General features: G+C 40.1%; 1 protein-coding gene across 1 annotated transcript in view; it reads right to left on the reverse strand.

The window, feature by feature from the left end:
- LOC145994823 (cGMP-dependent protein kinase, isozyme 1-like) overlaps positions 1-12,749 on the reverse strand; it is a 331,858-nt gene that overhangs the window by 35,070 nt on the left and 284,039 nt on the right. The window contains exons 8-11 of the mRNA XM_083131143.1: positions 7,227-7,329; positions 4,401-4,539; positions 3,211-3,329; positions 1,253-1,469 (exon numbers count right to left, since the gene is read on the reverse strand). Coding sequence (XP_082987269.1) covers positions 1,253-1,469; positions 3,211-3,329; positions 4,401-4,539; positions 7,227-7,329 — 578 coding nt within the window. The remainder of the gene's footprint in view (positions 1-1,252; positions 1,470-3,210; positions 3,330-4,400; positions 4,540-7,226; positions 7,330-12,749) is intronic.

Raw genomic sequence — 12,749 nt, forward strand, 5'->3', positions numbered from 1 at the left:
AGACTGTCGGTAGCCAAAGTTTGTAACCCTGGTCAGGGTACACCTTTTCTTATTCTGTGGTCACAGAAGAATCTTCGGTTCTCTGGTCAGAGGCTGGGAGAGAAAAGGAAGTTGGATACTTAACTGGATATCGACAGAACCTAGTGGGAAGTAGGATTGTCGACTGTTTGTAGGATCTTGGTCAAGATCTATAAGTAGATTGAGAACCTTTGACCCAGAATTACGACGGACCTTTCATCGAGAACTGAAGCAGCCGTGGCGTGAAGCCGAGGCTCAATAGACCCATCAACCAAGTAACGATCCAGGGGCGGTCGTTACACATTTTATAATTAGTACTGCATATGATTTGGTTTGATTTTTGTTATTTAGTGTCGATTTTCTTCCACTTCTAGTTAATCGCGACGATGAAGATGAGTGATGATATAATGAAATTGGTGAATGGACACTCACAAAGAATAGCCATGCTCATGCCAGGGATCGAACCCGGAACCCCTGGAGTCGTCACGGAGGTCGGTTCCTTGTATGTTGGGATGAAGAACAGAATAATGGAAAAGGAAATAAACTGGACTGACTCTCTGAGATCCGCGACTGCAAAGGAGGACTCGGAACTTTAAAAAATTGGAATAAATTCGCAGATCTCAGCAAAACACATTTTTTTCGAAACGAGAGCCAAAATTACAGTCATATTAGTTACAATATTGCCGAATTTGACTATTTCGCTTATGAAATGGATATTCCCATAACCCATAAAGTTCTCCACGTCACTCACAAACTTCCAATTGTGATCGTATGGTAATTTTTTTCTCACTCCCGAAATTGACATTTGTGAAAAATATTTGTACTACATATCCCCATTAATTAATTTCTAGGGGTAACGGCACAAATTGGCAAATAAGAGTACGTATACAAATAGGTAGAAAAGTAAAAATCCAAATGTAAGTATATTTTACGGCTTTCAAATTTGAAGCGATCAAAGTTAGAATTGCGTGAAGTTTGAAACACTGCATATTAGGTTTCTTGCTTAATTGTAAAAAGAACGCCTTGTAACGACCTTCTCACAACGCCGTAGAGTTAGGCAACACACATAACGCCATGCGGGCTAGCGAGCATTTCAGGATCTAGGTCCCCCATTTTTCTTGCCGGTGGCGTACATCAGAGGCAATGGAATGCTACTGACGGGGCCTTGATTTCATTTTGATGATTGTGGTGGAGTTGTAATCGCCTGTAGGAAAAAGCGGAAAAAAGAACTTGCCTGCAGATGAAGGGGCTCCTGCAGGACATCATGATGCCCTTCTCCGAGTAGATGTGTTCCTGCTGCTGTGTGTCCACGATGTGCTGCTTCTTCAGGCACTTGAGGGCGAACGTGAGGCTCTTGTCGTACATGAACTGCACCAGCTCCACGCGGCCAAAGCCCCCGATGCCCAGGGTGGCGATCACGTCCAGGTCGTCGAGGCGGATGTGCTCGTATTCTGAAAGGGATTGTGTCAGAAACAATAACAATATTAATCACTAGGAATGGAATAGTTATGCATTTTGCCTATTGCATATGCAAATGCATACATGAATGATATACACTCCTCGCAAAAAAATTTGGAATGTTGTTATATTAGGCAATAGGTGATACGCACAGCTTTGGAATGCAATAACACATGGTATCTGTTTGTCTGATGGACGTTTTTGCTTTTTCTCCAACATATGCCATTGTGCTTATCACCTATTGCTAATATAACAATAATCCAAACTTTTTGTGAGGAGTGTATACATTCTTTCATATCTTAGAGCCAACAAATAATAATAAAATTGTGTTTTATGTCTGTGTGTTGGACGTATTGTCTTCGTAGTAAAAGAACGTCCAATTTCCTTCCGTCACTGCTGTTTATTCTCCACTATTCTTTAAAGAAAAAAGACTTCTTTCGTCATCCTTGCGAGAACACTCAATAACTACTCATTTTGAAAGAAAAACAACAATGCAATAGACTGTTTATAAATAATCTTAAACTTAACGTGTGAAATACTGTTGCCTTAAAATATTCTCCAATTGAAATTCTACTGAGCGAGTTTTTTCTGAGTATGAAAATATTCTTGCCGAAAACAGAAAGAGTTTCAAAGTTGAAATTAGAGATATCATGCTGTAATTAAGTGCAATCATCACCTGTAAGGATTTTTTCTTTCACTTATAAAACAGCAAAGCTAACAAGAGTGTGTGTAAGAATTCAGATCTGCAAGTTTGAACATATATTACATGTTAAATCGTGAGAGCTGAAAAAAGAACAAGTAACATTATATGTTTACATGCATGATTCTTGCTGTAACTGAAAGAAAATATTTATATAAAGTAAGGTGTTTTGCTAAAGTGCATCTTTATTTGCATATTTTGCTCCTCTTTAGTGAATATTTGCATTCATATTTTAGGTATCTTAAGTGCATAACTATCCGAGCTCTATTACTCACTGTGGTAGCGTCGTCGCCTTGTAATCAAGGGGTCCCGGGTTCGATACCCGGTGGAGGCATATAGTGGTTCGGATTCCACTTTAAACTGTAAGTCCAGTCACGATTAGCCTTACTGTGCATAAAGTTGACTTAAAACACCAAATCAATCAATCAATCAATCTATTACTCACTATTTTAAAAAATAAGAAAAGCTAAGTAAAATAAACCAAATCATCAATAAATTAATCAATAATTTTCTGCTGAATATTGTATGAATTTTTTTCGGGGACTCAAGGAAAGTTTGCTAGACCCGATTTGGTTCCACTTTGGAAAAGTGTGTTGCCGAAATGACTAATCTGTCAACATATATATGCGCAGTGTATATGGATCCGCAATGGTCCAGTTGGGAGAGTGTCTGACTCCTACACGAGTAGGTAATCTCCGGTGGGGAATTTTGAGGCCTCTACAAGGCGACTCTTGGAATCATCTAGAGTCTAGTAAAATTGGTACCTCAGGTCGATCCTGCGGATAACTAGAACGTAGCCAGGACGTGGTGCTGATTACATCACTTCCAGAATGATCGTGAACGTCCTTACCTCGACACCTCTATGAGCCTTCATGGCTTGTTGCAATGTGAAAGGAAAGACTTTACCAGTAATTTAATACAAAATTCTGCCATTCTGTTACTGTTTTTATGTACATAAGCAAATATGTATGACTTTAATTTTATGAAAATTCATAAATACTGATCCGAAGTACTAGCCAAAGGCGGGGCCTCACCTTTATCCGTGTCCGTGACGGCGTTGAAGGCACTTGATGGCGTGGTCACCAACCGGCTCTTGTCCCCGTAATCCTTCTCGTGCAGCTCGCTCAGGTCGCCGATCAACTGGATGAAAGAACTGAAACGGAGGAAGCAGAGTCAGAGCGATAGAAGAAGAATTACCAAGCAGGCATATTGTATGCACCTTGTTTTACAGTTACCAGAGGCACAATGCGAAATATCACGATGTGATAGGATGAGACAAAAATTTAAGGATCTGCAAAGACGTTCGAAAAGTCTTCAAAGATAACAATGGGTTCCTCTTAATTAATTTTTTTCATTTATCTGTCTCTGTACGTTGGAGGGAGAAAGGGGATAGATACATAGAGAGAGGGAAGAAAAGAGCAACAGAAATAGAGACGTAAAAGAGAGAGTGGTAGAGAAAGAAAACCAGAGAGAACAGCGTGGAAAAAGAGTAACATGAATGCTAAGAAATAGAAAGAGACAGCGAGAGAGGAAGAGAGAGAACAGAGTGGGAAAAAGAGCAACATAAATAATACGAAGTAGAAAGAGCAGTAGAAAAACAAGAGAGAGAGAGATAAAAAGAGAGAGAACAGCATGGAGAAAGAAACAAAATAGACAAGAGAGAGAGAGAGAGAGAAAGAGAGAGAGAGAGAGAGAGAGAGAGAGAGAGAGAGAGAGAGTGGAAAAAGATCAATAGAAATCAAGATACAAAGAAAGAGTGAGCTATAGAAAGAGATGATGGAAAGAATAGAAGCAAGACAATGATTCAATGTTACACATCATATCATACCGTCATACTGTTCAAACTGTAATTTCCTTCTAGAAAAGAAAGAAAGCAAAGAAACAACAATATCTGCACATGTTTGCAAAGTATAGATGAAGTCTGGTCAGCCCTACTGTTTCTTCCTCTATATTTCCAAGAAAATTCTAGGAATAGATCATTCTATGGAATGGGAGTTTGTGCACGTTTCCAGTATCTAGTATCACAACAAGAATCCTCACATCTAGATGAAACTATACCTAGTTATGAAATCATATATGTTTTAATGTTAATTCAATGTTAAAACTGGGTAAATAAGTGAGCAGAGGATTTTTTAGATGACTGCACGCCCTTGGAACTGCTCTCCCTTCCCCTTGGAGTCTGGTTACTATTAAGCCCTCTTAACTTGAGCGAAAGAACACTTACTCCCTGTCTAGTGTGAGGCACTCGACACCAGGTGGCAGAGCGATCACATTGGCGGTTCGGCAGTCTTCCTTGAGCAGTGCTTGTTCTCCGAAGTAATCTCCTCTCTCCAGGGTTCGTATCTCTTCCTCTTCCCTCCGACCTAGAATAATACATAGCATCAGAATAATGAAAAAAAATGTCATAAATGTTTTCCACATTCCTACACTCGCTCCAAACGTTCATCTACGCCTCTAAAGAATCGGAATTACTTTAGTTCAGGGACCAGACTATATACACGTAGACATTTTTAGGTCCAGGGCGTTTCTCTGACCTACAGGAGTAGAAACAGACTTGTATTGGTTGCATTTATCTATACTCAAAAAGAGAATGAATTTTCTTGTAAATGAATGCATTACTAGACATAAAACTACCATTGTGTAAGTGAAGGCATTTCTTGACATGAAACTATCTTTTCTTTGTAATTGAATGCATTTTTTGACCTGACTCTAGCATTTCCTTGTTAGTGAATGCATTTCCTTGTAAGCGAATGCATTACTTGACCCGAATCTAGTATTCCCTTGTAAATTAATGCATTTCTTGACCTGAATCTAGCATCTAATCTATAATTCCTTGTAAGTGAATGCATTTCTTGAAACGAGTCTCGCATTTCCTTGTAGGCGAAAGTATTTCTTAATCCGAATCTAGTATTGTATGACAACATCCAAAGCAAAAACATTAAATTATCACACACCTTACAACGTTATGAAATGTCACCACATCAGAATATTTCCGAAGACGAATAGAACTTGGAAACAAAAGAAGGTTCAAACAATGATATTTGTTTCTCGCAACCCCCCCCCCCCCTTCTCCTCTCTTATTCACACAGAAGACGCAGAAAACAACCAGACTCAATTTCTTGTTCAAGATATTTTCTCTTGGCGTCGAAAAAGACACAAAAGCCAAAACCTTTCACCCCATCTTATTTTTACGAACACAGAAGAAGAAAAGTTCCAAGAAACCATGCCGTTGTTTGCGAAGCCTTTTTTCTTCCATATCGAAAGGCTTACAATTTGATCTACAAATACAAATACAACAGGAGTTTCTTCAGAGGGTAGCGAATAAAAGGAGCCTTCATTTGCGTACCTTACACATAACAAAAGAAACACAATTACGTCACGTGGAATTAGAACGCCCTCTGGTTTTGCCTGCGGCGACCTCTTGCCTTGGGAGTGGAAGGGGGCACCTGATTGCATTTACGAAATGAGGACATTTCTAGGACCCTTCCCTTATGTGTGTATCACGTGTTTGCTTGTTCTTTTCACCGTAGGGGGGATCAGCGTGGGCACTGCCAAGCAGGAGAGCTTTGTGAAGGTAATTTGTGCACCCATTCGGGAGGACGTGGGTTCAAATCGCTGATCTAATGGGGCACTTTAAACGGTACGTGGAAAACAAGGGTAGACGAAGTATTCTAAGACGAAGAAGGGTTTGTTTGGGTTCATGAGCGTCGACGTGATATTTCCATGGATACTGGCGGCGCCAAAGGTCAGCCATGGTGGGTTATGGCCCACCCTGTTAAAATTGAATTATCAAATTTCGTGATAAAAATAAAATGATAGTGTATATAATATATAACAACACTTTTGGTTCAGAATCTCTAAGATATTAAACATTTTAATGCAAGTTTGAATTTGAATAATTTTAACTTCAATATTTAGATTTTCTCATTATTTTTGTAATAATCCTTGTTTAAATCACGCAGTAACAATGTGAATATCAAAATACAGTGTTCTTTGAAGCTGTCCCCAACTAAATCTTTGATTGCCATCCAGTAACCCACCTACACCAGATAAGTAAGGCATCCCCCCCAAATACACCAAATTGAAATTAGATGTGTAAAATGTATATATGAAGGCTGAAATTCATTTTCCGGGGAGAGGCAATGCCCCTTTGCTCCCCTCCGGACGCTAATGTTTGGGTCACCTTGTTTGTCATTTAATGAAGCAGGACATTCACTGATTGTGATTCCCTGCACTCGTATCAAGTCCGCAGAACTTGTCCCCCTCCAATAGTGAAGAATGTTTAGTTCATATAATGACTTGTTAGAGAAGAGTACACAACACACCTGGACATATTTTTATTTTTTTCTAAATCTAACTTGTAATTTAACTGACAGAGCTCTTATTTGTAATAGCCTGCAGATCGATTTAAGATTTTTCTTTGGTATGTTACAAAACACTTCTCTCCTTGTTCTCTTTATCATCCCATCTTTCTTTCTACTTATCTTATCATTCCTTTGTTTCCTTTCTCTTGTCTACCTCCATCTCTCTCTTTGCCCCTCTGCTTCCTTTTCCATCATTCTTCCATCTCTCTATTTCCATCTTTCTATGCTCATACACACTCCCTTTCTCTCTCTTTCTTGCCCCCTCTCACTCAAGCTTTGATTCTTTCTCTATGATCTTTTCCTCCCTCATTCTTCTGGTTCTCTATATTTTATTCGTCTATCTTTCTTTCCTTCTTTTTATTATTATGTTTCAATATCTCTCTCTATTTTTGTGCTTCTGCTTTTCCTTCCAACATTCTTTTTCCTCTTCTCTCTTTCTTTGTTTATATGCTTTCTTCTGTAGTTTTCCTCCCTTCCTTTCTTGCACTGTTTCTCGATAAATCTCTACATTATGATTTTATATCACACTTTTATGTATGTATTATTTTGAAAATGTCTGAATTTAATAAATTCACTGTGAACCGTGAAAGAGCAGACCGCCTGTTGTGGCCAGCATGATAAATATACCGAGCCCTCGCTTCACACGTTCAACTAAGTGCATTCCCATTTATTAACATTTCTCCTACCTGGGAGCCTCTGGGTCACCTTCACGCTTCCTCCGCTGATGATGAAGAACGTGTCTCCACGGGCCCCCTGCCTTATTATGTACGCACCCGCCGGGTAGAATTCCTGGAAACGAAAACATAATATGGAAATACGGTCAAAGAGCATAAAAATTAAACACATTGTTGTTACATTGGGGGACCGGGGGGGAGGGGAGAGTAAAAGTTTTTGTTTCTTACATTAAAGGCGAGACCAAGAACAGACCGTTCGAAACGAGACCGAGACTTACTGTTCGAGAATGTGGTCTTATTCAGCACTTACGGGCATCGAGGAAAGGCCCACATTTGTTTCAATTCTGTAGAAATGCGCTCGAATATTGGGGTAAGATACCTACCTCACTTGTATTGAAGAGAAGTGGTTATCAACCTTCATGAGATCGTGGCTTGTTAAATTCTTTTCTTAAATGTCGATGCCTCGATACCCGTAAGTACCGAAAAAGGAACGCGTCACTATCGCAAGTACGGACAAAGTAACGCATTACTTACGCAAGCACCGTGAAAATAACGTTTTACTAACACAAGTGCCGAACAAGTAAGGCTTTACTAACGCAAATACAGAAAAAATACCGGGTTACTAACGCAAGTACAGAGAAAGTAACGCGTTACTCTCACAAGTATCGAAAACGTAACGGATTACTAACTCAAGTACCGAGAAAGTAACGCGTTACTCTCACAAGTGTTACTCTCACAAGTATCGAAAACGTAACGGATTACTAACTCAAGTACCGAGAAAGTAACGCGTTACTCTCACAAGTATCGAACACGTAACGGATTACTAACTCAAGTACCGAGAAAGTAACGCGTTACTCTCACAAGTATCGAAAACGTAACGGATTACTAACTCAAGTACCGAGAAAGTAACTCGTTTCTCTCACAAGTATCGAAAACGTAACGGATTACTAACTCAAGTACCGAGAAAGTAACGCGTTACTCTCACAAGCATCGAAAACGTAACGAATTACTAACTCAAGTACCGAGAAAGTAAAGCGTTACTCTCACAAGTATCGAGCTGGACCCAATGACGGAGTGGTTAACACATCGCGCTACGACGCCAGGGGTCCGGGTTCGAATACCGGCGTGGGCATGGATGTTTGTGAGCGTACATTCATAAATTTCATCATATCATCACTCATCCCCATCTTCGCAAAATAGCCAAAAGTGGTACAAAGATCTAAGTAAAATGAAGTAAATCAACCAATCAATAATATCGAAAAAGAACGCGTTGCTAACGCAAGTACCGAGAAAGTGACGCGTTACTATAGGAAGTGCCGAAAAAATAACGTGTTACATGCATTACGATACTCTTGTCATGTATGTCACGTATCTCACTATTCCCACCAAGAGGTATGCATCATGCTGCCTCTTCGAAGCGTCATCTTACAAGGTAAAGCATTGCTGTCTTCGTCGTGTTTCGTCAATCGCTTCTATTACTGGATAAGAATAATTATTCCTCAGATTTTATGACGGTACCTAAACGAGCGTTACCTTTGCATAAGCACGACAGCTTCAAACAACGGCCAGTCTGCTACTCAAATTCTCCAACTGACGTTCGCTGCATGTTCATGACATTTATCCTTCGTGATGCTGACGTCAAGAATCTCCCTAGAAGTCAGTCTGGAATGACCCTTCGTGTGTTTCAACTGTTGCTCCTGCAGCGTCTGTCAGGAGTCTGCTTTTCTGAGATAGTTTTTCCTCTTGTGGCAAAACCCGCCGGTTTACTGAGGTCTATGTGATGTCAGATTCTTACCAGTCTATGTAGCCACGAAAGATTGCTTTAGTCATAACGGTAGAATCTGTGCATCTTCATTCTATTTCTAGAGTTTGTTTCTCTTGCGCGTGCTAAAGCATTGGTGCTATTTTACATCATACTAGCTGATTGCCCGGCGTTGGCCGGGTATTTATTTATCCCAATCTTCTATAAAGTTGTCCGTGGCGATGGCGATCTTAAATCCACTCCGCAGTACTTAATAGACTGCCCCTGTGACTTGTTGATCGTGATCGAGAAAGCAAGTCTCTCTCTCTCTCTCTCTCTCTCTCTCTCTCTCTCTCTCTCTCTCTCTCTCTCTCTCAAATGTCTTCGTGAATGTCCTCAATTAGCTTAGCGACTCCGAAAACTATGGATTCGACACTAACGTAGGTCATTTTTGACATTTTATTTTTCACCCCTCTCGCCCCCCCCCATGCCGATAGGTGATGAACTTGGAGTTGAACGACATTCGTAATGCCACTATTCATCTTAGCGACCCCGAAAACTATGGATTCCACACTAATATCGGTCGTTTTCGATTAATGTTAATGTCACCCCCTTCCCACCCCACCCCTAGGGGTGTCTCACTCCACAGTATTTCTTTCCAGATTGCAAGTGATATTTGTACCAAGTTTGGTTGAAATTGCTCCCGGCGTTCGAGAGTTATGCCGGAACAAAAAAAACACACACATACATCCATTTTTGTTATATTAGAAAGATATAAAATACAGAGTGCTTCAGAAGTCGTGTAACCTAACTTTCATCGCTTATACATAAAACCTCTAAGAGGGACTTACATTGGATTTTTCTGCATTAAGAAACCTCGTCCATTAGGTTATTTTAAAATACTTTTGATTGCCATTTTATTCCTAACAAGAAATTCCAAACATCTTAGAATGCCAAATTTGAAGAAATTATCACAGGACCATAATTCGAAGTTTTGTTACTGGTACTATTCTTTGTTTTAATCTATAGGCCATGTGTCATACTGACTAGATTTAAGAATAGCGATTAATTATCCAACTTGCTGTATCTCGGGGGGGGGGGAATCCACAACTTATGAGGTAATGCTCATGTGTGTGTGTATATATATATATATATGTATATACATTCAATGTATTGTTAAACATTTTAGGCTCGTATATATATATAATAACATTTTGATATAATATCCTTGTGCCCTAACCACCTCCCCGATGGCGCAGTGGTAGCGTCGTCGCCTTATAATCAAGGGGTCCCGGGTTCGATTCCCGGTGGAGGCACATAGTGGTTCGGATCCCACTTTAAACTGTAGGTCCAGTCCCGATTAGCCGTACTTTGCATAAAGTGGACTTAAAGCAACAAATCAATCCAATCAATCCAATCCTTGTGCCCTAAAAAATACTACTAAATTGAAGGTCTACCAATCTCTTTAGAGGAACAAATTATCTTGCCTCCGTGGCGAAATGGTCAGCACATCGCGCTACAAAGCCAGGGGTCGCGGGTTCGAATGCTGGCCTGGGTATGGATATTTGTAAGTGTCCATTCATCAATTTCATCATATCATCACTCATCCCCATGTCTTCGCAAATTAGCCAAAAGTGGCACAAAAAGCGAAGTAAAATAAAGCAAATCAAATCGAATCCCGGTCTGGGCATCAGAGTTCTTTGCGAGTGTCCCTTCATCAATTTCATCATATCATCGCTCATCCTCATCTTCGCGATTAGCCAAAAAGTGGCAGAAAATAGAAGTGAGATGAACCAAATCAATCAAGGAACAAAGTAGTTATTTTGGTGAACTCCGAGCTTTGGTACTTAATAGGGTAGCACTGAGGTAAATGATAAATCTAGTTTTCTCTTTGTTGTCTTCAAGAGCTTATTTTCTCCTCCTGAAAGTCTCTATATTCGTCATATTTTCTCACTGGTGCTTCACAAAGCAAGCCAGTCGACTGTGGCGTGCGTGCTCAATTCAAGCCAGGGGTCGCAATGTTGTTAGCAGGAAATATGAAAGCCATCCAGGCAGTGTTTGTCCCGACGCCCGGGTGTGAAATTAAATCTGCTCTTCATTTGCCAAGAGCGTGACAGCATTGGCAAACAGCGTCGGCTTTCAAGAGAACCAAGCACCAGGGGTCGTAATTCATCCCGCCGAACGTCGCATTCCGAGATATGAAGATCAAGGGTGCGTTTAAAACCGTCAAGTTGCCTTGGGATTAATCGAAAAAGAGATGGAGAGAGAGGAAGGGCAGAAAAAGATGAAAAAGGGAGAGGAAAGATGGTGAATGACAGTCAAAGGGAAAGATAGACAGAGGGAAGAAAAGCCAAGATAGCGAATGAGAGAAAGAGAGCTGATGGACAGGAAACCGGAAAAAGAGACTGAAAGAAAACAGGATTATATAGACAGAACAAAAAAAGAGAGAAAGGGAGGAGGAGACAGAGAGGAAAGAAAGGAGTAACACACATAGCCTATACATCCCTGGAGAAATAGTGGTTTATTTGTATAGATCCTGTAAGAATGGAGGGAGACATTGGCGGATTTAGCAGGAGGGGCATGGGGGCCTTTCCCAAGGGTTACTAAGTAATGCATAAGGTATTGACAGCATAATATTAAAAATAAAAAAATACTCGAGCAACCCTTTTCCAGGCAGTAAAATAATAAAGCACAGTTTTGCACAAGTACGTAAAAATGGGAATAGATTTACAAGACACTTAAGTCGACGCCGGAAATCGAATTCGGAACTTTTTGATTACAAGGCAATAACGCTAACTGATGGACACACTATTTGCCATGTGTTACGGTTTTGCCTGGAAATGAATTCTCACAAGCATATCTGCTTCTGTAATCATTGTCAAGACAAATAACTTAGAACTACTTCTATTACGCAAAATAGTATTATTGCTATCATCCTGTAATCAAAGAGTCCTGGGATCATTTCCTGGTGGAGATACATTGCATAGTGGTTCTGATTCCACTTTGAAGGTACAGTCTCGATCAGTTTATCCGACTACAAACCCCTGTGATTGTATTGGTGTGAATACACACACACATAAAGCTCTTTTCAATATGTCGAAAATTCGGCACATTATGTTTCCAGTATTACATACAGCATATTCTGAACCCCTTCCAGAAAAAAATCTAGATCCGCCTACGGAGGGAGGGAAAGAAAGTGGAGGGACAGTAGAAGAAGTGAAAGACGCAGCACAACAGGAAAAAGAGACAAGAGAGAAAATCAGGATGATATAGACAGGATGAGATTAAGTCGGAGTACAGCGCCTTGAATAACGTAATGTGGAAAACGACCCAAGAAACTGGTTCCCCAGACGGATGAGAAACATAGATGGCAGTGCGATCAATGTCGGTGCTAATTTTCTTATGAAAGTAATGCGGCTTTGTTAGTTTTTGGAATATATTATGTAGATTTGTTTGTCTTGAAAGGCGGTACGTGAATTGATGGAAACAGTTATATTTGTGGAGTGATTTGCAGTCACAAAATGACATTAATTTGGAAAGAAAAGTAAAATAAAATTAATAAATAAATAGCATGCGTAACACAAGAAGAAACATCGCAAAGTGATTCAGGACGTCAGGTGTTGGATTGTGTACTAGAGTTTTATTTTTCTATGTTATTAGAATATAAATAGTATCCTGAGAGATATTTCATACCGAGGCGACAAACCAAAAGTGTCGCTTGGAAGCGAGCAGTCCGTAATCAATGCAGCCTTTCGAACCGTAGGGACACAAGCTCTGACTGCACCGTTTCCTCA

This window comes from Lepisma saccharinum, chromosome 11 (genome assembly GCF_977018435.1).
Source record: "Lepisma saccharinum chromosome 11, izLepSacc3.1, whole genome shotgun sequence".
NCBI classification, from domain to species: Eukaryota; Metazoa; Arthropoda; class Insecta; order Zygentoma; family Lepismatidae; genus Lepisma; species Lepisma saccharinum.